The sequence below is a fragment of the Artemia franciscana genome, chromosome 16 (genome assembly GCF_032884065.1).
Source record: "Artemia franciscana chromosome 16, ASM3288406v1, whole genome shotgun sequence".
Taxonomy (NCBI): Eukaryota; Metazoa; Arthropoda; class Branchiopoda; order Anostraca; family Artemiidae; genus Artemia; species Artemia franciscana.
The window spans coordinates 1,262,670-1,286,730 of record NC_088878.1 but is presented as its reverse complement, the minus strand read 5'-3'; the positions used below and the strand labels follow the sequence as shown (position 1 = coordinate 1,286,730).

General features: G+C 36.5%; 1 protein-coding gene across 2 annotated transcripts in view; it reads right to left on the bottom strand.

The window, feature by feature from the left end:
* Positions 1-24,061, bottom strand: part of LOC136036887 (adhesion G protein-coupled receptor L1-like) — a 150,159-nt gene that overhangs the window by 115,550 nt on the left and 10,548 nt on the right. For both annotated transcript variants that reach the window (XM_065719246.1, XM_065719245.1), the window contains exons 2-3: positions 19,495-19,638; positions 6,417-6,599 (exon numbers count right to left, since the gene is read on the bottom strand). In XM_065719246.1, the coding sequence (XP_065575318.1) occupies positions 6,417-6,599; positions 19,495-19,638 (327 nt within the window). The remainder of the gene's footprint in view (positions 1-6,416; positions 6,600-19,494; positions 19,639-24,061) is intronic.

The window sequence follows — 24,061 nt, the reverse complement described above, 5'->3', positions numbered from 1 at the left end:
GGAGCAACATTAAAACTTAAAACGAACGGAAATTACTCTGCATATGAAAGGGGCTGTTCCCTCCTCAACGCCCCGCTCTTTAAGCTAAAGTTTGATTCTTTCTCTCAACTCTACTCTTTAAAATAGTAAAAAATTTTAGCGTAAAGAGCAGGGCGTTGAGGAGGGAACAGGCGTTGAGGAGGCTTTCAGTTGAATTTTTTTTTCATATTTACTTTTTCAGTTTTTTTTTTAAAATAATGGTAGAAAATCCTGTGCCCCCTTAATGGAAATTCTCTTCCCCCTTGACAAATTCATCCGTGGAAAGTTCCCCCCACATAACCACCTACCCTCAACCCCCCTCTCCCCTCACCAATCAAAAAATTCCCCTGAAAATGTCTGTACACTTACAAATAACCGCTACTATATGTAAGCACTGGTCAAAGTTTATGACTTGTAGCCCATCCCACGGGGACTGTGGGGGAGCAAGTTGTCCCGAAAGACATAGTTTTAAGGTTTTTTGACTATGCTGAATAAAATGGCTATCTCAGAATTTGGATCCGGTGACTTTGGGAAAAAATTAGCGTGGGAGGGGGCCTAGGTGCCCTCCAACTTTTTCGGTCACTTAAAAAGGACACTAGAACTTTTCATTTCCGTTAGAGTGAACCCTCTCGCAACATTCTAGGACTACTGGGTCGATATGATTACCCCTAAAAAAAAACAAAAAAAAAACAACAAACAAACAAATAAACTACAAAATTCCACATTTTTGTAGATAGGAGCTTGAAACTTCTACAGTAGGGTTCTCTGATACACTGAATCTGATGGTGTGATTTTTGTTAATATTCTATGACTTTTAGGGGGTGTTTCTCCCTATTTTCTAAAATAAGGCAAATTTTCTCATGCACGTAACTTTTGATGGGTAAGACTAAACTTGATGGAACTTATATATTTAAAATCAGCATTAAAATACGAATCCTTTGACGTAATTATTGGTATCAAAATTCTATTTTTTTAGTTTTGGTTACTATTGAGCCGGGTCGCTCCTTACTACAGTGCGTTACCACGAACTGTTTGATACGTCGAGCCCTGAGCAAAAAGCCCAATTACAGCTCCGTTACAAAGAAGTGGATAAAGCGGTGAAAAGAAGTGCCAGGAAAGACAAAAGAATTGCCATCGAAAGAAAAGCAGCGCTTGCAGAAGAAGCTACAAATAAAGGAGGCTCAATAATGGTTTATCGACTAACAAACGGGATAGTTGGAAAGAAAACAAATCGTACATCCCTTGTAAAAGATGAAAATAGAGACACTATTTCGGATCTACAGAAAGCTAACGAGAGATGTGCTTCATATTCCGAGAAAGTCTTAAATAGGCCCACACATGATGATCCAGAAACAGTACCAGATACGCCATTTTTACAAATTGACGTAAGTGCTAACTCCCCCCCCCCTCAGCACGGAAGAAGTGACGACAGCTGTGAAAAAGCTGAAAAATCGACGTGCACCTGGAGTCGACGTGATTACAACAGAGACGCTGAAAGCGTCCCTTCGAGCCTGCATATTACTTATGCAGTAATGTTTATCTATATATATAAAAATAAGTTGTTTGTTTGCGTGTCTGTCGACTGACGTCATGTTTGTGTGTCGACTGACGTCATTATAAGGATTGAGCTGTATGTCGTCATGAAGTTGTTTGTCGACTGACAAAAACTAAAAAGAAAAAAACACCGGGACACAAATGACGACCGGGACACAGGGAATATAAATGACGACCGGGACACAGGGAAACAACTACAACGGGGACGTCAGGGGGCACAGGGGGATATATAAATGACGACGGGGACACGCAATGGGACAGCGAAGAATGTTGTATATTCGCAAGTTTTACGTAGTTAAAAACATATATATATATATATATATATATATATATATATATATATATATATATATATATATATATATATATATATATATATATATATATCCATGTTCACAGGTGGGACACAGGGACGCAACTACAATGGCGCGTAACTAATATGGCACGCAACGACTTACGTGCCATTATTGGATGTGCCATTATGTATGTATTGGAATAAATTATGTTAAAATTCGATTCTTAAAAATTTAGTGTTCTAAAGGTGAAGCCAAGTTTCGCGTTCAAAAGAAATCTGACTTGTCTACCAGTAAAAAAAAATCTTATGACGCTTATGTTTCCACGTTCTCCGGAACGGCTTGCATCTGTTCCGGCTTTGTATGAGGGTTGAGACAGGGGATGATTGCACTGTATAAATTTATATCCAGTAAATCAAATCAGAGGCAACGCTATAGCGTTGCCTATTGCAATGGCCATACGGCTCCAATGTTTTATTATTATTTTTTTCCCAGAGGCACTTTACTGGGAAGGGGTGGTCGCATAAACTTCAGAGGGGGCTCTTCGATTGGAAAGCGGAAGTTCTAGTGCCCTTTTTATGACTCAAAAGTGATTGGAGGACAACTAGCCCCCAGGCTTTTTTTCCCAAACCCAGCCAATATAAATTTTGGGATAGTCATTTGAAAAAAGCAGTTCGAAAATTAGACGACAAAAATTCCGATGGCGACAAAACCCCCAGGGCCCAGGGGGCAGGCGTTGTAAGTTATGTCCTGAGGGTGTATAAGGTTCTTATGAAAGGGATCTTCGTATAAACTTCAAATAGGGCTCATTTGCTTGAAAATTTAAAGCTCTAGTTCACTTTTTAAGAGTCAAAAGAGATCCGAGGGCAACTAGCCCCCCCCCATGCCCATTTTCCTCCAAACTCTTCCGACACAAACTTTGAGATAGCCATTTTGTTAACAATAGTTCAAAGGTCAAATAAGAAAAACAACTCCTGTGCTGACACAACTCCCCAGGGTCCGGGGGCAGGCGTTGTAAATTACGCTCTGGGGGTATATATAGTCCCTAATGAAAGGATGCTAGAACTAACTTCGGAAAGGGCTCATTTGATTTAAAATTGAAAGTTATACTTCACTTTTTAATAGTCAAAAGATATCAGGGGCAAATAGCCCCCTCCCTCCACGCCCCATTTTCCTCAAACCCATCCAATAAGAACTTTGAGATAGCCATTTTTTTAAATATTTCGAAGATCATATAACGAAAACCCGGGAATCGACATAATCCCTCAGGGGCCCGGGTGCAGGCGTTGTAAGTTATGCCCTGAGGGCAAATATGGTTGTTATGAATGGATGCTCGTACAAACTTCAGAGAGGGTCCCCAAATACATCCAATGAAAATTTTGAGATAGTCATTCTGTTCAAAATAGTTCAAAGATCGGATACCAAAAACTCCAGTGTCGGCGCGACCCCCAAGGACCCGAGAGCAGGCGTTGTAAGTTATGCCCTTGTGGCAAATATGGTTCTTATGGAATAGATGCACGTATAAACTTCAAAGAAGGCTCATTTGATTGGAAATTGAAAGTTCTAGTTCCTTTTTTAAGAGTCAAAAGAGATCCTACGGTAGATAGCCCCCCTCCTCCTACGCCCCTTTTCCCCAAACGCATCCGATAAAAGTTTTGAGTTAGCCATTTTGTTAAAAATATTTCAAAAGTCAGATAAGAAGACTTTGGTGTCAATACAACCCCCTAGGGCCTGGAGGAAGACTTTGTAAGTTATGCCCTGGGGGCGCATAGGGTTTTTATGGATGGGATGCTCGTATAAGCCCCAGAGAGGCCCAATTTGAAAGGAAATTGAAAGTTCTAGCTCACTTCTTAAGAATCAAAAAAGATCGCACGGCAACTAGCACCCTCCCCCCGCCCCTACGCCCTTTCTTTCTCAAACCCATGCGAAACAAATTTTAAGATAGCCCTTTTTTAGATAGTTCAAAGTTCAAATAACAAAAACTCCGATGTCGATGCAACCCGCCATGGCCCGGGGGCAGGCGTTGTAACTTATGCTCTGGGGGCAAATATGGTTGTTGTGGAAGGGATGCTAGTATTAACTTCGGAGTGGGCTCATTTGATTGGAAATTGCAAGTTCTATTCACTTTTTTAGAGTCAAAAGAGATCTGAAGGCAACTAGCCTCCCTAGCCTTTTTCCCCAAACCCATCCGTTACATATTTTGAGATAGACGTTTCTTATAATAGTTCTAACATCAGGTAACAAAAAGTCTGGGGTCGACACAGCCCCCCAGAGCCCGTGGGTAAGTGTTTTAAGTTGTGCCTCAAAGGCGTATACGGTTCTTATGTAAGGGGTGGTCATGTGAACTTAGAAGGTGGCTCATTTGATCAGAAATTGGAAAATCTAGTTCACTTTTTAAGGATCAGAAGAGATCCGAGCCCATCTAGCTCGGATCTTCCCCCTCACCTTTTTCCCCCAAATCCATCCGATACAAATTCTGAGATACCCAATTTTCAATAGTTCAAACATTAGATAACAAAAACTCCGGGGTCGACACAACTCACCAGAGAGTGTTTTAAGTTATGCCCCAGCGGTGTCTAAGGTTTTTATATAAGGGTTGGTCGTTTAAACTTCGAAGATGGCTCATTTGATTGAAAATTGAAAGTTCTAGTTACTTTCTTATGAATCACAAGTTAATGGAGGGCATACTCCCCCTCGAGACAAACAAACGATAACAACGATAAGACAACATAACTTTGTTGTCAACATAACGCCCCCAGAGCCAGGAGGAGGGTTGTAATTTATACCGTGGGGGTATATAAGGTTTCTATGGAAGAGGTGGTGGTATAAACTTTGGAGAGGACTCAAATGATTAGAAATTGAGCGTTTTAATTCGCCTTTTAAGAGTCAAAAGTGATCCGATGGAAACTAGCGCTCCCTCCCTCCTGACCTTCTTTCCCCGAATGTGTCCAATCGAATTTTGTATACAGCCATTTTGTTCAAAATAGACCAAAGATAATATAACAAAACTTAAGGGATAAATCAGCACCCCAGAATCTGAGAACAAGTGTTGTAAAATTCGAGTGTTGTAAATTTCCATACAACTTATTTTATGGACGGGATGGTCGTATCAACTTCGTAGGGAGCTTATTCGATTGTAAATCAGAATTTCTAGAGCCCTTCTCAAGAGTCAAAAGTGATCGGAGGGCAACTGGGTCATCCAAGACCCCTTTTCCCGAAATGTATCCAATCATAATTCTGAGATAGGTAGTTTGTTCAACATAGTTTAAATATCCTATAACAAAGACTCCGGGGTCGGCGCGTCCCCCAGTACTTGAGAGCCAGTATTGTAAACTATGGTCCGTGGACATATAAGGTTTTATGTAAAGGGGTTGTCGTATAAACTTCAGAGATGCTCGTTTGATCAGAAATTTAAAGTTCGAATTACCTCTTAAGAGTCATCAAAAGTGATCGCAGGGTATCTACCCCTCCCCCCCCCATGCCTTTCCGCCCAAATACATCAGAAAAAATTTTAGATAGCAATTTTGTTCAAAATACTCTAAAATTTAAAATACTGTAAATTAGGGGTTAAAAAAATCCTCCATAGCACTCAGGGCAAGAATTGTAACATGTAAGTTGTAAGTTCTTAAGAATCGAAAGTTATCAAAAAGTAACAAGCCCCCCCCCTTGTGCCCCTTTTCTCCGAATCCATTTTATCAAAATTTTGGAATAGCTATTTTGTTCAAATTAGTGTGGACACGTCCCACCAGTCACAATCCACTCCCCCAGCAATGGGTAAATTGCTGGTGATGCAGGACGCCATAAATGCACATTATTAGTAAAAGATACAATTGGCCCCTGCTAGGGACAGAGAGAAGTGGCTAACCGATGTTCTGACGTCAGCCAAGACAGCCCTTTTTTCATTTTTATGATATTATGAGCAAAAAATGAATGTGAAAACCAGTGCTACCGCGTCCGGGGCCGGTTTAAGCTGAAAAAATATTTGTTGCGCCTGAGAAATAATTTCAATGTTTTATTCAAACATGTTCTATCAATACTAAGAACTACAAACAGCCAACCACTTCTATGAACGCACAAAAACAGCTGAAAATTGCAAGAAGAGGAGGTGTATTTTATAATATTTTTTTTTATTTTAGTGTTTTTTTTTTGTAAATTTTTTTTTATTTCTAGTGGGTTTTTCCTTATTATTTATGGAAGTAGCTGGCTATTTTTTATATGTGAGTAGCTATTGTATGTATTATTTTGGTTGTTTGATTTTTATAGTTATATTTTTTAATTTTTAGATTCTATTTGTGTTTTTTTTTTATCTGTCTCATTTTTTTGTATTTTTTTAACACTGTGGACGGCTTGTTGTTTTCAGACGAAGTATTCGTTTGATTAATTCTCTTCTTTTTCTTCATACTGGCCATAGACCCGTTTATCACCCCAAGATTTTTTTTTCTTATATGTCATGGTAGGGCAGTTCGGCTCTACTGGCCCGAGATCTTTTATTTTTTTAAATGACTTATTAATGTCGTGGACATGAGCGAATATGAAAACAAGATAACTTACTTCGGGTTAGGAGCCAAATAAAACAAGTTTGTCCAGCAATACTGTCATCTATGATAAAACTGTCAGGAATACTTTCGTTAACAACTTTGTCGTCCTCAACATTCCATGGCTCCCATTCAAATGTGTTTCTCTCGCACGAAATGGAATAACCACTAGTTATCATTTCTTTAACATTAAGTGTATCTAAAATGGATGATAATATCTATAATACTATAATTATCAGCAATCCCATATAGTAATTGTTTACGTCATAAATACCAGAAGTTTATTCGACTGTATTCGAGAGGCATCTATTTTTATACACTAAACCTCATTTCTTACCTTAACCTCAGCAATGTTATTTTCATAGATAGCACTAATTACTTTATGTATTTGTCTGGTATACCATTTAAGGATAAGACCTTCTCTAAGATCTTCTATCATGGAAATCGAACGGCCCTTTCTCAAAAAGTACGGCCCTTTACCCAAGTGTTGCTCAAAAAGTAGAAAACAAATGAACTACCCTTTCTCGCTCAGTTGGTGGTGCGTATGAACTGTAACTCATATTCACTGTGGTGATAAGACCTTCTCTAAAGATCTTCTATCATAGAAATCGAACGGCCCTTTCTCAAAAAGTACGGCCCTTTACCCAAGAGTTGCTCAAAAAGTAGAAAACAAATGAACTAGCCCTTTCTCGCTCAGTTGGTGGTGCGTATGAACTGTAACTCATATTCACTGTGGTGAATTCGAGTCCCTTATTTAACGTGTTACTCCGTCAATAAAAAGGACAAATACTGCAAATACATTATATTTTCAGTTTAGAATGTGAATGTATTGGTAGAAGAAGTAAGAAAGCTATTGACATAATTCACGTCCTATTCTACGTCTCCACAAAATCTTCGTCGTTATCTTCCATGAAAAAGAAATGACGTTTGGGTGATGAATTTTTCCCTTAGCTCCTCAGTTATTATTTTTTATACAAAAAGACAGGATTAGTTTAAAGAATTTTGTGTAGAAAACCATAATACTGTAGTTTTGTCTAGAAAAAATTCGGGAAAGCTATAGTTTTGTGTAGAATCAAAATTTTGAGAAAGCTATTTAGCCAAAAAAAGTAAAATTAATATGCAAATTTTGTTTTAATTATTCATGTACGGTGAGCCAAAATCAAAACCTGCATTAATTCAAAAATGTTTAGAAATCAAATAAAAAACAAGTTTTTTAACTGAAAGTAAGGAGTGACATTAAAATTTAAAAACGAACAGAAATTATTCCAAATATGAGAGGGGCTATCCTTTCTTCAACGCTTCGTTCTTTAGGCTAAAGATTGAATCTTTCTCACAACTCTATTTTCTAAAACAATAAAAAACTCCACCTAGATATCATTATTAGTAAAGACGGAGGGAGCAGTAAAGATGTTAAAAGCGGAATAACCAAGACTTAGGGTGTCTTTTTTCACACTTGAAAAGTTTGGAAGAACAGCAAGATAAGTCTGTGAACCAAGATTAGAATACTGAAAGCTATAATGATGACAGTGGTCAAACATGGTTCAAAAGGTCAAAAGTTTGTGCACCCACAATTTATAATTTTCACTTAAAAAATCGCTTCGGGTGTGGGAGATGAGTCCCAGTGGAAGCATGAGCGCTCTTAAAAATGGATGAAGATTTGCCAGATGCTTTCCAGAGTAACTGTCTACAGGTTGTTCAATCTGTACTAAAAGTATGGTTCAATCCCAATTTCGTGTCCGTTTCGGCCAACCGTCTTGGGCCAAACGGAAAATTATTCGTCCACGGTTGAGGTGGGAGGATGTCGCAAAGAAAGATTTAAGAGAAATGAAAACTTCCAGGGAGGGTGTAAAGATGGAGGCTTTTGAATAGATTAGGATGGAAGAGGAGTGTGCGTAGCTTCGTTGGTCTCAGGCGTCTTGGTGGTGTGGTGAGTTGTTAGTACTAGTCGTAATAGTATTTAGGATGTGGTACTTGGTGGTAGAGTGATTTTAAAGTAACTCGATGATATGGTTACCGTACGGTGATCGACAGGAGGAAGATTAGGGTGGGTCATAATCTAATGGGAAAGGGGCTTTCTTGTCAGTCATATCTGGTTTACGGATTTGAAGTCAAATTTCATGCCTGGTATTTCTCTGAGATTCTCAGAAATGCGGTAACTTCCCAATTCTTCTTGAACCAGAATTCATTCATTTTAGCCTTTCGGGTTCAACATTTTCCTTCTTAGTAAGTAAATGGTAAGAAATGGTAAGAGAAGGCAAAGAGAGAGCTGGATGAATAGGGGAGTATTATTTGTGGAAGATTAATATTAGAATAGTGTGTTGTGTTGGCATTCGTGCGCTGAAGAATAACAGATGGATTGGAGTAGGTCATGGTTTAAGGAGGAAGGTTATTCTTACCAATAGTTTCAAAAGTATGTGATTTTCGGATTGGATTCCCCCCTTCCTTTCCTTTCGTGAATTTTCTGAGCATTCCGGTGCATCAGGATAATCAGAACTGGGAGGGATTTTTAGTTTTCTTGGAGTTGGGAATCTATCATTTGGACTTTAAGGATCATCATATTCCTTGTGTGGCAGTAAATACCGGGACGTGCCAGAAAAGGGTAAAGAAGATAGTGAATTTTTACAGGCAGTCTGTTGGTGCTACAGTAACATTAAATAAAAATGATTTGATGATAATCAGGGGGTGATAGCTAGGAGGAAGGCTTGAATTGGCTATTATTTAGGTGGAGGGAAAGATAGGAGGTTTCTAACCATATTTTTGTGTCTGTAGGTGTATCTGTGTTTGTGTGTGTATTTATGTATGTGTATGTGTTAGTGTGTGTAACTGTGTGTGCATGTTCGTGTGAATGTGTATTTCTGTTTATGTATGTGTGTCTCTGACACACATACATAAAAATACCTGAAATTAATAAAGGAATTTCTAATTCTCTTGGAGTGAGGTTTCTCTTATTTTGGACTTTATAAGGACCAACATATTCCTTCTATGGCAGTAAATGTTAGGAAGTGGCAAAAAACATACGAAGGAGTTCGGTGGGAACTCTTTTGAGGCGGTTAGTTGGTGTTACAGTAACAGTGAATATAGTTGATGTATTGATAATCGGCTGGTAACAGATAGGAGCAAGGCTTGAATTGGCCATTATTTAGGCGGAGGAGGAGATAGAAGGTTTCTAACCATACTTTTGTGTCTATGTCTGAGTGCGTGTATTTGTGTGCTTATACGTCTGTGAGTGGGCATTTATGTGTATGTCTTCGACACATATACGTACAAAGCTGTGAAAGTAATAAATGATGTTCTTAAGCCCTATTTTAGCCTAATTCTGCACTAGTGAGTCTGGCTATTGATGAACAAGCTGTGGAGGGTGAGCTTAACGTCTAAAAGACATCGACCACAGTTGTTGTTGCTAATGTTGAAAAGAAAATTTTTTTACTGCTACCTCGTATCGGCAGCGATATTATTTAGATCTTATTTTCGTCCACTTGTCTTACGTCTATGTTCCTAGACGGTATCAGGCAGGAAAACTACTATGATTGCTATTGGTTGAAAAATTTGTCGTCATCAGGGCCCGATTATATATTTTATAAAGCGGCCACATCCAGTTTTCCTTTAAAAATTTCTCGCCAAAACTTACTAGTGTTCCATCAAGTGGGATGTTTTCCAAATGCATTTAATGTACCAAGCCGGTAAAAATGAAATATGATTCTTTAAATTGGTTTTTCGGAAACCTCCACAACCATACACGTCTTTGAGCAAAATAATTTAAGAATATAACCTTAGTATTTGGTTACATAGTAGGAATTGCAAAGATATGTGTACAAAATTAAATATCCAAAAGTCTAAGCTATGTGCTAATAAGCCATTGTTAAAATTATTCATGATAAAACACCTCAACCTATTAGTCCATTTACTTGCCAACACGAACATCTTTTTAGAGATACCAATTATCCTTTTGTTTCTATATTTATCCATTTAGTGTGCCAACTTTATTCACATATAAATGGAATCATTATTTTCTTAAGATTCCGAAAACAAATAATTTCTGAGAAGACACTGGCTAAGATGACAAAACGTAGGTTGAAACATGCACTTCAAGTGCCGTAGTAAAACTGATTAAAAAATAAATGCCAATCTTGTCAATATTAACCACATCTTGCTCCGCCCTTGATGATATTAAATAAGAAACAAGTTTTTTTTAACTGAAATTAGGGAGCGACGATAAAACTTAAAACGAATAGAAATTACCGTATATGAAAGGGGCTGTTCCCTCCTCAACGCCCCGCTATTTAAGCTAAAGTTTGACTCCTTCTCTCAAATTTATTTTTTTAAACAGTAAAAAACTTGATCCGTCGACTTTGGGAAACAAATGAGCATGGGAGGGGTCCTTGCTGCACTCCAATTTTTTGGTCATTTAAAAGGGCACTAGAACTTTTAATTTCCACTAGAATGAGCCCTCTCAAGACATTCTAGGACCACTGGGTCAATATGATTACTCTAGGGAAAAAAACAAAAACAAATAAACACGCACCCGTGACCGGTCTTCTGGCAAAAAATACGAAATTCCACATTTTTGTAGGAGCTTGAAACTTCTACAGTAGGGTTCTCTGATACGCTGAATGCGATGGTGTGATTCTATGACTTTTAGGGGGTGCTTCCCCCAATTTTCCAAAATAAGGCAAATTTTCTCAGGCTCGTAACTTTTGAAGGTTAAGACTACATTTGATGAAACTTATATATTTCAATAAGCATAAAAATCCGATTCTTTTGATATATCTATTAGTATCCAAATTCCATTTTTTAAGAGTTTCGTTTACTATTGAACCGGGTCGCCCCTTACTACAGTTCGTTGCCACGAACTGTTTGATAACAATAAATTTGACCCAGCCAATAAAGCATACATAGGAAATAACGTCTAATTAAACACACTGGGAATCAATAGATTGTCTATGTTGGAATTTTTACAAATGAAAAGCAGTATTAAATTTATCAAATTCATCGACGCTGATTTTCTGTGACGGTTCACTGTGGAAACAATGGTGACACTTTACGCAAGGCTAGCAATCAATGCAATTTTGTAATAAACCTACAAAAAAATCATAGAAAATCTTCTAAGATGGAGCTAGGGAAAATAAAATGTTTCTATTTCGATACCCTTGGTACTCTAATTGCGCCCTGGATATGATTTTACATAAAGTAAAAAAAAACAATAACTGGTAATATTTTAGCATTTAGCATTTAGTAAATAGGTATTTAGTAAAATCTTTGAAAACATTCCCTTTCTCATTGCTTTCCTAAATTCTAAGCATTTAGTCTATGATTTGTCAATTCGATTCCCGATAAATTATTCAAGTGAGTGTGAAGTTACAACCCTTTTGGCTTTTTGTATTTTGTATTAGATTCTGGGCTAATTCATGCTGTTATATATTGGATGTTTGTAGGTCATTTCGTTCTTTGACCCAGGAAATTATTTTGTCAAAGTTGTCTCACTATGCTATAAGGGGAAATGCATTTTTGGTTTAAATATAATTGAATGGCAAAATAATTGAATGGTTTGAAATGGTAGAATGTTCCTCCAGTTTTTCACTACCCTCCCGAAATGAATTATGGTACCCGGGATCTGGTAATATTGCATTGGTTTGATTAAAATGAAGATTCCTAGTAGTCTTAATATTTAAAAAAAAGTCTTAATATCTTAATATTTAGAGATATTGTTGGGGCCTAAAATGGTTGATTTTTTGAATAAAAATGGTGCAGAGACCGGATGCTTCGAAGATAAAGTACCCGTTTGGACAGAACGATTCAGAAGAATGACACAGCCGTGACTCGTGGAAGTCGGCATGTAAATACAGAGGATACTAAATGAACTCAGAGATTTAGATACCTTCAAAATTTTCGCATGTTTCTACTGTTATTGAATCTGAGACCTTTTAGTCAAAGAAACAACATGATAAGCAATACAGAATAGTGACTTCAAATTTTAACTAAAGGTGGAGGACCTCGATCAACTTCTTGCTGATATATTATTAACCGGGTATCATCGATTCCGATGTGAGAGGATGTATTGGATGACGTGGAAAACAGGGCACACAGAGTGAAACCTAGGAGCCGAAAGATTTGAGTGGGCTTCTGAACATATTCACAAACCCTGCCCGTTACATCCTTTACTTTGGCAATTTCTTTTCCAGCACTAACCTCCTCTTAACACTATACATTCATGGACAGGGAGCTACAGATACTATCACGTAAAACAGATTGTGAGAGGTAGGAGATGGAAGAATAAAAATCATTTTTGAGGAAATCAAGAGGGGACTTTGAACGTCGATCTGATGGTACTGTATTTGTGGTGAAGAGAAAAGATGCTAAGGCTTTTCTGTTGCTACATATCATGGTAGTATAGACTAGATGCTTCTTATGAGCTGACACAGTTCAACAGAAGATATGAAGGGACAATCAAGCAGCAACACATTACTAGCAAATAATGCTGGTAATGCTGGTATAGGAGGTGCTAACCCCCTAGGTGATGCACTGGCAAACAACAGGCCAATAGTTAGGAGCAAGGAATGGTACTGGATTATAAGGCAAAATTTACATTGTACAACAACTCTAGATGGACTGAAATTCTATAAACCACTCTATACAAAACACTGTAAGGGAAGATCAACAACCAAATTTTCTAAAGAAATTATTAGCTTCATTAATGAAAAATGAAACTCATCGTCTGATGGAAGCCAAGGTAAAACTATAGTGTTTTCAAAAGAGCTGACAGCTCATGTGTTTGGGACTGCCTGAAACAGGGGAGAAACAATGTCCGTATTAAAAACACAAGACTTGGGTGGCTCGACTATGGTCTGCGACTTTATTTACAAATTTACTTTGTGAACTTTCACTCCTACAGAGATTTGGGTCTTTGTAGTGTTTCATATGAGTTAATAGTACTGCGAAATATGCAGCCATATGCCGAACGTTTCTATTTGGGAACGTGCTCAATCTTTATCCCAAAAACTAAAAAAACGATTAGCTACCAAAATAAGTTTATTACTAATTACATATTACAAATTAGCTACCAATGCTGGCAACTATCAAGCATGAAAAGCTTATCAATTTACGAGGTCATCTTCTAGGTGCCGGGGCTAAAGGTTTAATATCCATAAGGATCGTTGTGTTTGATTTCCAGGTTTTCTTATTGCAAACAAAAACTATATTTGAAATTTCCCTTTGATTTGATCAAAATGAGGATACAAAGGAGCCTTAAGCTTTCAAGAAATCTTAAATACAGTTTGCTTGGCACAATTTCGAACGTCATCTTTCACTGCTCAATCAAATCTTATGTATCTGACTGTCCAATAATATGGATGTTAACTTTCCCTTCTGTTTTGAAACCTTTTCCTAGTATTATTAATGTAGCAGCTAAATGACAATCAGAAAAACTAATTAATCATTTTCTGTTCTCACAACTGCGTGTTGATTTTTCTTAGCCCCGGACCCCATAGCACTTCATTGTCATTTCTCTCCAATCCAAGTGACTATCATCTTCATAACGTGAGTCATTTTCAAATCTATTTTATTCTATTCATAAGGTAGGACTTCAATCCCGAAACACTAAGTCACATTGTATGGAGGATGATCCCTGATTCATTTCGAGGTTTTCACTTGTTTAGCCTCTTTAAAAAAATATTAGGATATTTTTTTGGCCTCTCTAAATATTTAAATTATTATTCCTTTTTTTTCTCGAGTTGATTGGAGTCTGTTTAGTTATTGCTGAGCAATCTTGTAGTCCTTATATTCCTTTTTTTCTCCGAGTTAGTTTTTGAATACCCCATGTGGCTCCTCCTTTTACAGACCCTTGTGCCTTTTTAGGAATTAGCTACAAATGTTTCTTGTATATTTTATTTTTCATGTATAAATCTTGTCTTATCTATATTTACAATGGAAAATTCTTGCTCACCCACATGTTGTCGATGCTAGATAAATTGCCAACCATAATCAAAAAATGAATAAAATCGTCATGAAGGTCTTGTTTGTTCAATCGGGAATCTAATTGATTTTTCCTTTCCTTTTGTTGCAATGTTGTAAATTGTAAATCTATTATAAAGTTGTATATTTGTAAATGTATATCCAACAGTTTTACTGTATTTTGAGCATTTTTTAGTAACTAATAATGGTAAAAAAAATAATAGTCCAAATTTAATTTCAACTTTTGTTAAGTCTCAAGAACATTCTGACTCGTCCTAAGGATAGTTTTTAGCACGCAGGAAATCAAGAGTTTTACACCCCATCTAGAATGGATTTTAGAAATTGAGAGCCACTTCAGTGAGGACATAGCCTTTAGGCAATGCCATTGAGTGTACACAAAATAGCTATGAAGGTGTCACTTATTGACGGTGTATCCAGAAAAATTATTATTTTCATTCCTTCTCTTTTTCTGTGGTATCTTAGATTTATAATAAGTAAATAGTGAAATTTAGTAAAAGCAGTTATTTATCTATTTAATAAACGAATGAACCAGAGCTATTACGAATTTTGCTTTTATATTATCAACACCTCTATTACTTATGCTTATGGTTATATTAATATATATTATAATATTATGGTTATATTAATTATTACTTATGGTTATATTAATATTATTATCACTTCGTTCCTGCTATTATGATTACTATTCTACTCCAAAAAGAGCGCCTTAGTTCCGCCTCGAGTTAAACTGAGATAGGCGCGTGCAACCGCCTCGATCCTGGACGTTTGCATTCGCTTTGATTCAGACCCAATTAAATAATAAGTGATAGTGAGATAGTGATTTGATTGTTGGACAGTTTAGCTAATGAATATTATGATCGTGAAAGGCGTGGAAGGCAATATAAAGCTCACTTGCGTCGCAGAATACACTCAAGTGTGAGTGATACTGATAAAAAAACAAATAATGGCCCTCGGAGCCCTTTTATTTCAAACTCGTGTTCGATATGGCTCTCGGAGCCCTCTAATTAGTTCTAGGAACGAAAAATCTAGCTCTTGGAGCCCACAAATAGGTTCTAGAACCATAATAATTGGCTCTGCGAGCCCCGTAAAATTCGCGACAGAAAGCGGAAGGCTTCTCGAGAAAAGTACAAAGGTGAAAGATTAAAAGAAAACATGTCAAATGGCTCTATTCAAAAAGATTTCTGAAGAACGTTCTGGTAACAAAGATGGTCCAAAGATCCACAAGAAACTTGCTAAAGTTGCAAATAGAGCTTTCTCTGAGCCTTTGGAAATAGGGAAGCTAAAAGATTTATTTAAGAGCCACGATTGTTCACTCAACCTTTTGTGTTTTAGAGGCAGTAAATGATATCTTTGAGCTTGAAAATGAGCATATCAAAGAAAAGGTTGTCAAAAACCTAACAGATGCAGTTCACATGCTTGGCCTCACCCATTATGCTTCAAGTCTAAAAACACGTCATGCGATGAAATTCGAGTTGAGCCCAGATCCCATGGTAGCATCAGCTTTATGCCCTCCTGAAGTAAAAGCCACGGAGTTTATTTTTGGCAAATATGTTCCCAAAGTAATGTCCAAAGCCAAATCCGTGGCGGATTTGAAAAAAATCATTTGGAAGACCAAAAAACGTGCAAGGGTAGGCCTATCATTATCGCCGATGGCAGAACGAGGCTCCACGTCCAATTCATCGTAAAAGTCAGGGCCAGGACCATCAAGAGAGGTCCAAATTCCAGAATTTTCCGAAAAAGGGTCGCAAATAGCTGTTATGTACCATTTAACATGCCTTGGCCTTGTTTTTTATGATTTTGTTTTAATTTCAATAGGCAGTCACAAAATTTGGCTGATAACTTTAAAGAAGGGAGAATTAGCAAGTTTGTCTAAAAATGGCAGTCAATAACCAGTGATTTGAATATTGTAGCTTCAGGCTATAAGATTGAATTTGATAAAACACCATTAAAAGCTTTGGAAACAAAAAACAAAAGTTTTACGTTTGAAGAAATGCAGGCTATAAGAAAAGAAGTTGATGTTTTATTGCATAAAGGGGTTATTGTTGAAGTACACGAGTTCAGAATAAAGGGAACACTTTGTGTTTCTCCCGTTTTTACGGTCCCGAAAAAAGATGGGTCTTCTCGGTTTATTCTGAATCTTAAAAAACTAGACGAAAGCATTAAATATTACCATTCTAAATGGAAAGTGTTCAGTCTGTGGTTCTTTTAATGACAAGAAATTGTTTTATGGCCTCTGTTAACCTTATCGATATTTTTTATTCATGTCCTGTTGATTTTGATGATCAAATGTGACTCTGTTTTGAAGTAGATTGTTGCTATGCCTTCACATCTATGCCAAACGGCTTATCATCTGCCCCAAGGGTTCTTACAAAACTTATGAAACCCATTTTCTCCCTACTTCGACGAAAAGGGTATTTGTCAGTTGTTTATCTAGAATATTCTCTTCTGGGAAGGTCATATTTAGAATGTCAAAACAATGTCTATGAAACACTGAAATTACTGTCAGAGCTGGGGTTTGTGATTCAACCGGGAAAGTTAGTTCTCATTTCAAGTCAACAAATAGAATTTCTGTTTTTTTTTTTTTTTTTTTTTTTTTTTTTTGTTAGATTTGCATTCAATGCATATTTTCCTGCAAGAAAGAAAAATTAAAAAAGTTTCAGATTTGGTTTCAAAAATTCTTAGTTAAAAATCGACTACGATTGAAGAATTGGCCGAAACTCTAGGCGTTCTTGTTTCAGCCTTGCCAGCAGTGGAATTAGGGCCTTTATATTACCGGGAAGCGGAATCGTTGAAAACTCAAGCACTAAAGTACGCGAGGGGTGAATTTACAGCTAGGCTAGCTTTAACATCCGATGTAATTTCGGAACTGCAATGGTGGTTGAATATTGCCAATCATGCTTCTAAAGCAATTGAGCCTGTATCAACTGACAAATATTTGTGTAGTGATGCATCCAAAATTAGGCTGAACACTCGCGAATGAATATTCCATCAAAACAGCCACAGGGGAATGGTCCTCAGAAGAGAAGCGATTTGACATCGATGTTTTAGAAACAAAGGCCGTTTACCTGGGATTAAAATGTTTTGCTCAGGATATTAAAGCAACGCATGACCGGCTGCGACCAGACAATATAACCACAGTAGCTTACATAAATAAAATGAAAGGAACTAAATCTGAATTTTGTAATTATTTCGCAAATAGGATCAGGCAGCTAGTATTGCAGGGCGAAGGGTGGAGATCTGCAGGACATGTGCCAGGAGTTGCTAATATCGCGGATAAGGCATCACGAAAATTTGACAATGAAAAAGAATGGAAATTGGATTCTAGAATATTTATTATTTTGAATTCGTTGGTATGTCAGTCGATAGATATTGATTTGTTTGCAACTAGATTAAATTTTCAGATTAAACCATTTGTTTTTTGGAAACCAAATCCATAATATTTTTTCTTAGATGGATTTCCAATGCGTTGGGAGTCTCATTTCTTTTATGCATTCCCCCCGTCTAGCTTACTTTTGATGACGCTTCAGAAGGTAGAAACAGACAGGATTTACATTGAAAAATGAATCGACTTTTGTGAAAGAAACACAATCCAGATCTTGGAGGCGACTCTACCGGAGACTTTGACCTTTCTTACGAAGCTGTTTCACTCTGGTGTTGGATACAGTGCTATTAATGCTGCGAAGAGTTCTTTTTCGGCAATTTTACCAAGCCTTCATTTAGGCAGTAATCACATAACCAAGAAGTTCATGAGACGTGTCTTTAATAGAAGGCCGAGTCTACCCAAGACTTCCAGTATTAGGAATGTAAAACGTGTTTTCGGTCTCTTTAGATTGCCAGCTTGGGATATCGAAAATCTTCAATTAAAGACACTAACACAATAATTAGCAGTTTTATGGATTCTATCAGCTTGTGAAAGAGTTCAGTTTTTTGCCAGGTTATCTTAGTAACATGATACATAATATGATATATAGTAATATGATACATATTACTTTATATTAGATAATACATAATAGTAATATGATATATAAAGACGATGGAAGTTTGGATGTTCAAATCAATGTGTTATAAAAAAAACATCAAAACGGGGCCACCACAAATCAGTAGTTAAGTTTCGGTCTTTTCAAAAGTAGTCTTTCTGTCCGGTGACGCACATAGCTAGGCATATTAGTATGACGTGATATCTGGATAGAGACGACGGACTTTTTCTTACATATAGCCTCATACCGCTGTCATCTATTTCTAGATGGATAAAAGAAGAATTATTTCTTGCAGATATAGATATCAGTGTTTATGGTGCTCATAGCACAGGGTCTGCCTCGACGTCCCACCTTATAGTAAGAGGAGTTGATGTGGACCAAATTGTACGATATGTAGGCTGGACAAAGGCCAAAACGTTTGCAACGTTCTATAATAAACCAATTGAAAGTGGACAACAGTTATCTGTCTTTCGAAATTACTCATTGCATTTTGTTATATTTGAAATATCTTACTATAAATGAAGTTTTGTACAACAGCCTCATTTTATGAATAGGTCTATCAGTGGTCATTAGTGTTAGTTCCGCTCATGTGGAACTTTAAAATCTCAGTTTAACTCGGGGCGGAACTAAGGCACTCCTTTTGGAGTAGGATTGACAAATTAACCGAAAACTTACCAAGTTTGACGTTTGATTGTAATTCTACTCCAAAGAAAGAGCACCAGCGTAGCTGAAAGTTCAACTTCCCTCCCAATTACCCTCCCTGCTGAACTCTTAGCGTTTCCTCATGAGCTTAATCACCGAATACTACAATGACTTTAAAATACTGGCGTCGGTTTTGGTCAATCGAGGCCATTGCACGCGTCTATCTCATTTGAACTCTCAGCTACGCTGACGCTCCATCTTTGGAGTAGACTTACAATCAAACTTCAGGCTTGGTAGGTTTTCGTTTAATTCATCAATTATTGCTGTTAGTTTTCACTGATTGTAGTGAAGCAGGATTTATAAATCAACCTAAGATAGAGCTCAGCATCTGAACGGTCAATGAATGAATTAGCAGCATTCTAGTTTGCAGCTTGCAACAAATTGCATCAAGCAGCAGTGCCACTAAAAGGGCTATGAGAGGTTACTTCAAAAAAGTGAACTACTTACTTATGTGGTCAGAAAACTTCTCAATAAGAAAGTCTTGCTTTTCTCGTGTTTCTAAGGATGCAAGATGTCCTTCAGAAAATGAACTATTACAGTAGATATCAGCAAGAACTTGCAAGTCATCTTGTTCACTCTCAAAGCTAATGCCTAAAATTTAAAATAGTTATCACGACCAGCCAAATCTATATTGATTTCAAGCATGCGCTGATTTAACTATTGGTGCGCCTAGACAACAAAGTTTTAAACAGCTTAGTAAACCTTAAAGTTTAGTAGATCTCGAACTTTAGTAAACTTTGAACTTCATTGAATCAGTAAATGTTAACCTTTCTTTAAGCTTCGGTAAGTATTTAACTTCATTAAATCTGCAGACTTAGTAACTGGAAGTTTAATCTTTAGTTCTTCAATAAACTTTCAATACCAGTAAATCAGTAAATGATAACCTTCCGCAAATATAAAACTTAAAAATAATCTTAAAAATTGCAAGATCTTCAACTTCAGCGAATCAGAAAATTTTAATGTTCGGTAAATTTTAGAGTTGAATAAATCTTAAACTTCACTAGATCTTCAACTTAAGATAATCAGTGAATGTTCATGTTCAGTAAGCCTTAAACTTCAGAAAGTCTCAAACTCCAGTCATTCTTCAACTACAGCAAGTTGTCAACTTCAGAAAGTCAGTAAATTACACAACTAAATAAACGTTAAACCTCATTCAGTCTTAAACATAGTAGCAGTAGGTTGAGCAAATTTTAGCTTCCTGACAATTATAAATCTAATAAAAAATTCTGCTACAAGCACTTTCATTAATTAGAAAGTTCCCCGACCAAAGGAATTAATGTAAGAAAGACTTCTCTTTTTTTCATTTTGACGTAATTTCCGAAAGGTTCGACTTACTTTTTGAAGGGAAGCTTATAAGAAAAGAACAGAGGATTAAAACTAACGATTACCACAACTGAGATTGTATTAATACCAAGATTTAGCTAACACTAGCTTAAGCTAGTCAGAATTTTCATAGAATTTTTCAGCCGATAACATAATTATAGAAAACATTTGTTGGGTCAAATTGACGCTAGCTAAATCTTAATATTAGTAAATATCTCGTTGTAAATGGGCTCTTTGTGCGATAGTGAGCTGTTCTAATGTGAAAATATTGTTTAATCTACCTAGGATTGTCATTATTCGTCTCATGACATTTAAAATGCCGCGCAAAAACAAATATGACGAAATATGAATGTAACATGATAAGATATTAAAAAAAAAAACAAATAAAAATATCAAATACGGCGAAAATACTTGAGAAATAAAAATAGTTTCCAAGGCAGAAATTCATAGGAAAATAATTTTGTTGGCCTATGTTGGTCTTGGCCTAGGAAAAAGTGACTGGACAAGTTTATGTAGTTTTTTTTCTTGTGTAATTTTTTGGTTTGTTTTATCTATATGTTTGAAGCAAAATAAAAGAAAATAAGTTGATCTCGATGAAAAAAAAAATTCTCGAGAAAAAAAAACTACTCATCTATCAGTCATCATTTCAATTGAACAAAAATTCCGCTTTTGATTCGTATTTTTTGGTTCATTTCATCTATTTGTTTGAAGCAAAATAAAGGAAAATAAGTCAATTTCGAGAAAGAAAATTCTCGAGAAAAAAATTACCCATCTCTCAGTCATCATTTCCATTGAACCAAATCCCATTTTTGGTTTGTATTTTTTTTTTGTATTTTTTATCTATTTGTTTAAAGCAAAATAAAAGAAAATAAGTCGATCTCGAGGAAAAAATTCTCGAGAAAAAGAAACTACCCATCTCTCAGTCATTATTTCCATTGGACCAAATTCCTTTTTAGGTTCGTATTTTTTTTGGTTCGTTTTATCTATTTGTTTGAAGCAAAATAAAAGAAAATAAGTCGATCTCGAGAAAAAAATTATCGAGAAAAAAAACTACCCATCTCTCAGTCATCATTTCCATTGAACTAAATTCCGTTTTTGGTTTAAATTTTTTTTTTTTGGATCGTTTTATTTATTTGTTTGAAGAAAAATAAAAGAAAATAAGTCGATCTCGAGAAAAAAATTCTCGATAAAAAAAACTACCCATGTCTTCTCTCGAGTTTGAGGCTGAACTCGATTATCATTAACTAGGGTCGTATCCAGGATTTTTGTTCTGGTGGTTATTTTATTTTATTTTTTTTTGGGGGGGGGGCTTACACACACATAAAGAATTTGTTTTTATGTATTTTTGTTACATTTTTCTGATTCGGACAAACGTTTCGGGAGAGAGGACTCAAAAATATCCTACCCCCCCCCCTGGATGCGGCTTTGTCATGAACTGATTTTAGAGTCAAGGAATGAATAAATAAATATTGTGAAAAATTACCTACTCATTGATTAGGGAAGAAAAACCTTGTAATTTTCGTAGTTCAATTAGAGAATTGTAGAAAATAGAGTTATGCCAATTCACAAAAATGTAAGATGGGGTACCAAAATCTCTCATGGACTATTATGCCACCAGCATTCGTTATCTAGCGGTACCAGAGTCAGTCCCAAGGTCATCAGTGTAATTTCTCTAGCACCAACGCTGGTAACCAGTATAAGTAACGCGGCCCAAGGTGTCAAGGTCAACTCCAATGCGCCACGGGCTATATAAGTGCTACCTTTGCTGATTTGTTCTGTGGGCTTGCCACAGCTATGACCAGTGTGGCTATGGCAAGTGTATTTGCTGTGTGGGAGTAAGTTTCACACTATTTGGCCCACGGTTCCACGATCAGTACCACCAATATTTTCGTTATGATCAAATCTTCTTTTTATTTGGGGGGGAGAGGGGCTCTTGATGGGATATTACAATGACAAAAACTGCGTATTCTCTGTTCTAAACTCTACCAGGGTTCAGGATAATTATCAATAATCGTAGGAATATAACTCTAAAGATATAATCAAAGTCAAACTCATTGTCAATAAAGTCAATGGAACCCCCAAATTGAAGTAACTTTATCCATGAATTATACATCAATGGTAAGGTATAGTTAGCCCGTAAAAGGACTAAAATAGAACTTAAATACAAACCAATTTATTCCTTTTTAACAAATTACGGCCATTGAAAACAGGCTTGTCTTTCCGAGAGTTTAACTAGCAAATAAAAATTATATTATAGGTAAATCCATGCATAAAATAAAAGAGGCAATTATCTGATAATATGGTGCACGAACCCCAGCACTGGTCAATGCGTCAAATAACTTTAGGTCGACACATTGGCAATAACACAAAAAAAGGGGTTTTCATTCGTTTCTAATAGTCCCATAGTGGACTAATTTCTTCTTTGAGCATATTTAATAAAGGAAAATAAATAACAAATAGATAACAATTGAAGTGCACGAACAGCATATCAACAATTTTAGAACAGAGGGGTTGCTGACTTTTTTGCTACCTGATGTACAACTTAGAAAGCCAGGTGTGAAACCCAGTTTCTCTGTGTGTAGCACAGTTCTGGCAAGCCCTCCATAGCCTCCACGACGCTTGATGCAGTTCTATCACACTAGGAACATGCCAACTGATGGTTATGATTTCTCAAAGTTGGAGACCCTCAAATACAACTGAACCAGACTTTACGACAGCATTTAGAAGTCAAACCGAATCCGACTTTTATTTTGCATAAGTTGGATCAGTTGACCAGTTTTACGATTCACGCAATCCCAGTCTGTCTGCCCAATATATCCCATCTTCACTTTTTGTTGTGTTTTCTAATCTTTAAGAATCAGGATCCTGTGAAAGACGTTGAAATTTACATCATTACTTACATTTATCAGCCACAACTAGCCACAAAGACTTGGCCCATAGTATGTCATGTTGACGATCTAAGGGGGGGATCATAATTTCCTTAGTTTTCTAGATGTCTTATGTTGTTTAATTTTTCAATTGTAGAATATTTAACATAAGCACGGATGAGATTTGCAATTATAACAACTCGCACAAGGCGCCTTAGGACTCACCAAAGGCCACATTTTTGCCTGGGCAAATGAAACAAGGAATTCCCCTGTCTTAAAAAAAGCAAATAAGCTTCTCGAGTTAGCAAATACACGACAATAAACTGAATATAATAAGCTGTAAGTACGAAGCAACTGTTGCTAGTAGTAACCGGAACTCTGAAAAACAGAATTTTTTTAACAATTTATGCATGGAAAGAATTGAACTACGGTGAATCAGAATATACAAATTTAAAGCTACCCATCAAAAGCTATGAGCCTGAGAAGATTTGTCCAATTTTCGAAAAGGGGCTAAAAACTTACAAGGGTGAGTGATCATACTGAAAACTACTACATGGTATTAAACATATCAAACAACACCAGTACAGAGGTTTTGTCTATGAAAATGTATAATTGTGCATTTTCTTTCCTAAAAGAATGGTAACCGAAGAAATATTGTTTTTTTTTCTCGGGGGTCATCTTATCGAGTCAAGGACTGTATAAAATTAAACAGTTCGTGGCAACGAACTGTAAATAGGGAGTGACACGGCTCAATAATAACGGGAACTTTAAAACGGAATTTCGATATCAATATATAGAAAGATCTGTTTAAGCTGATTAAATAA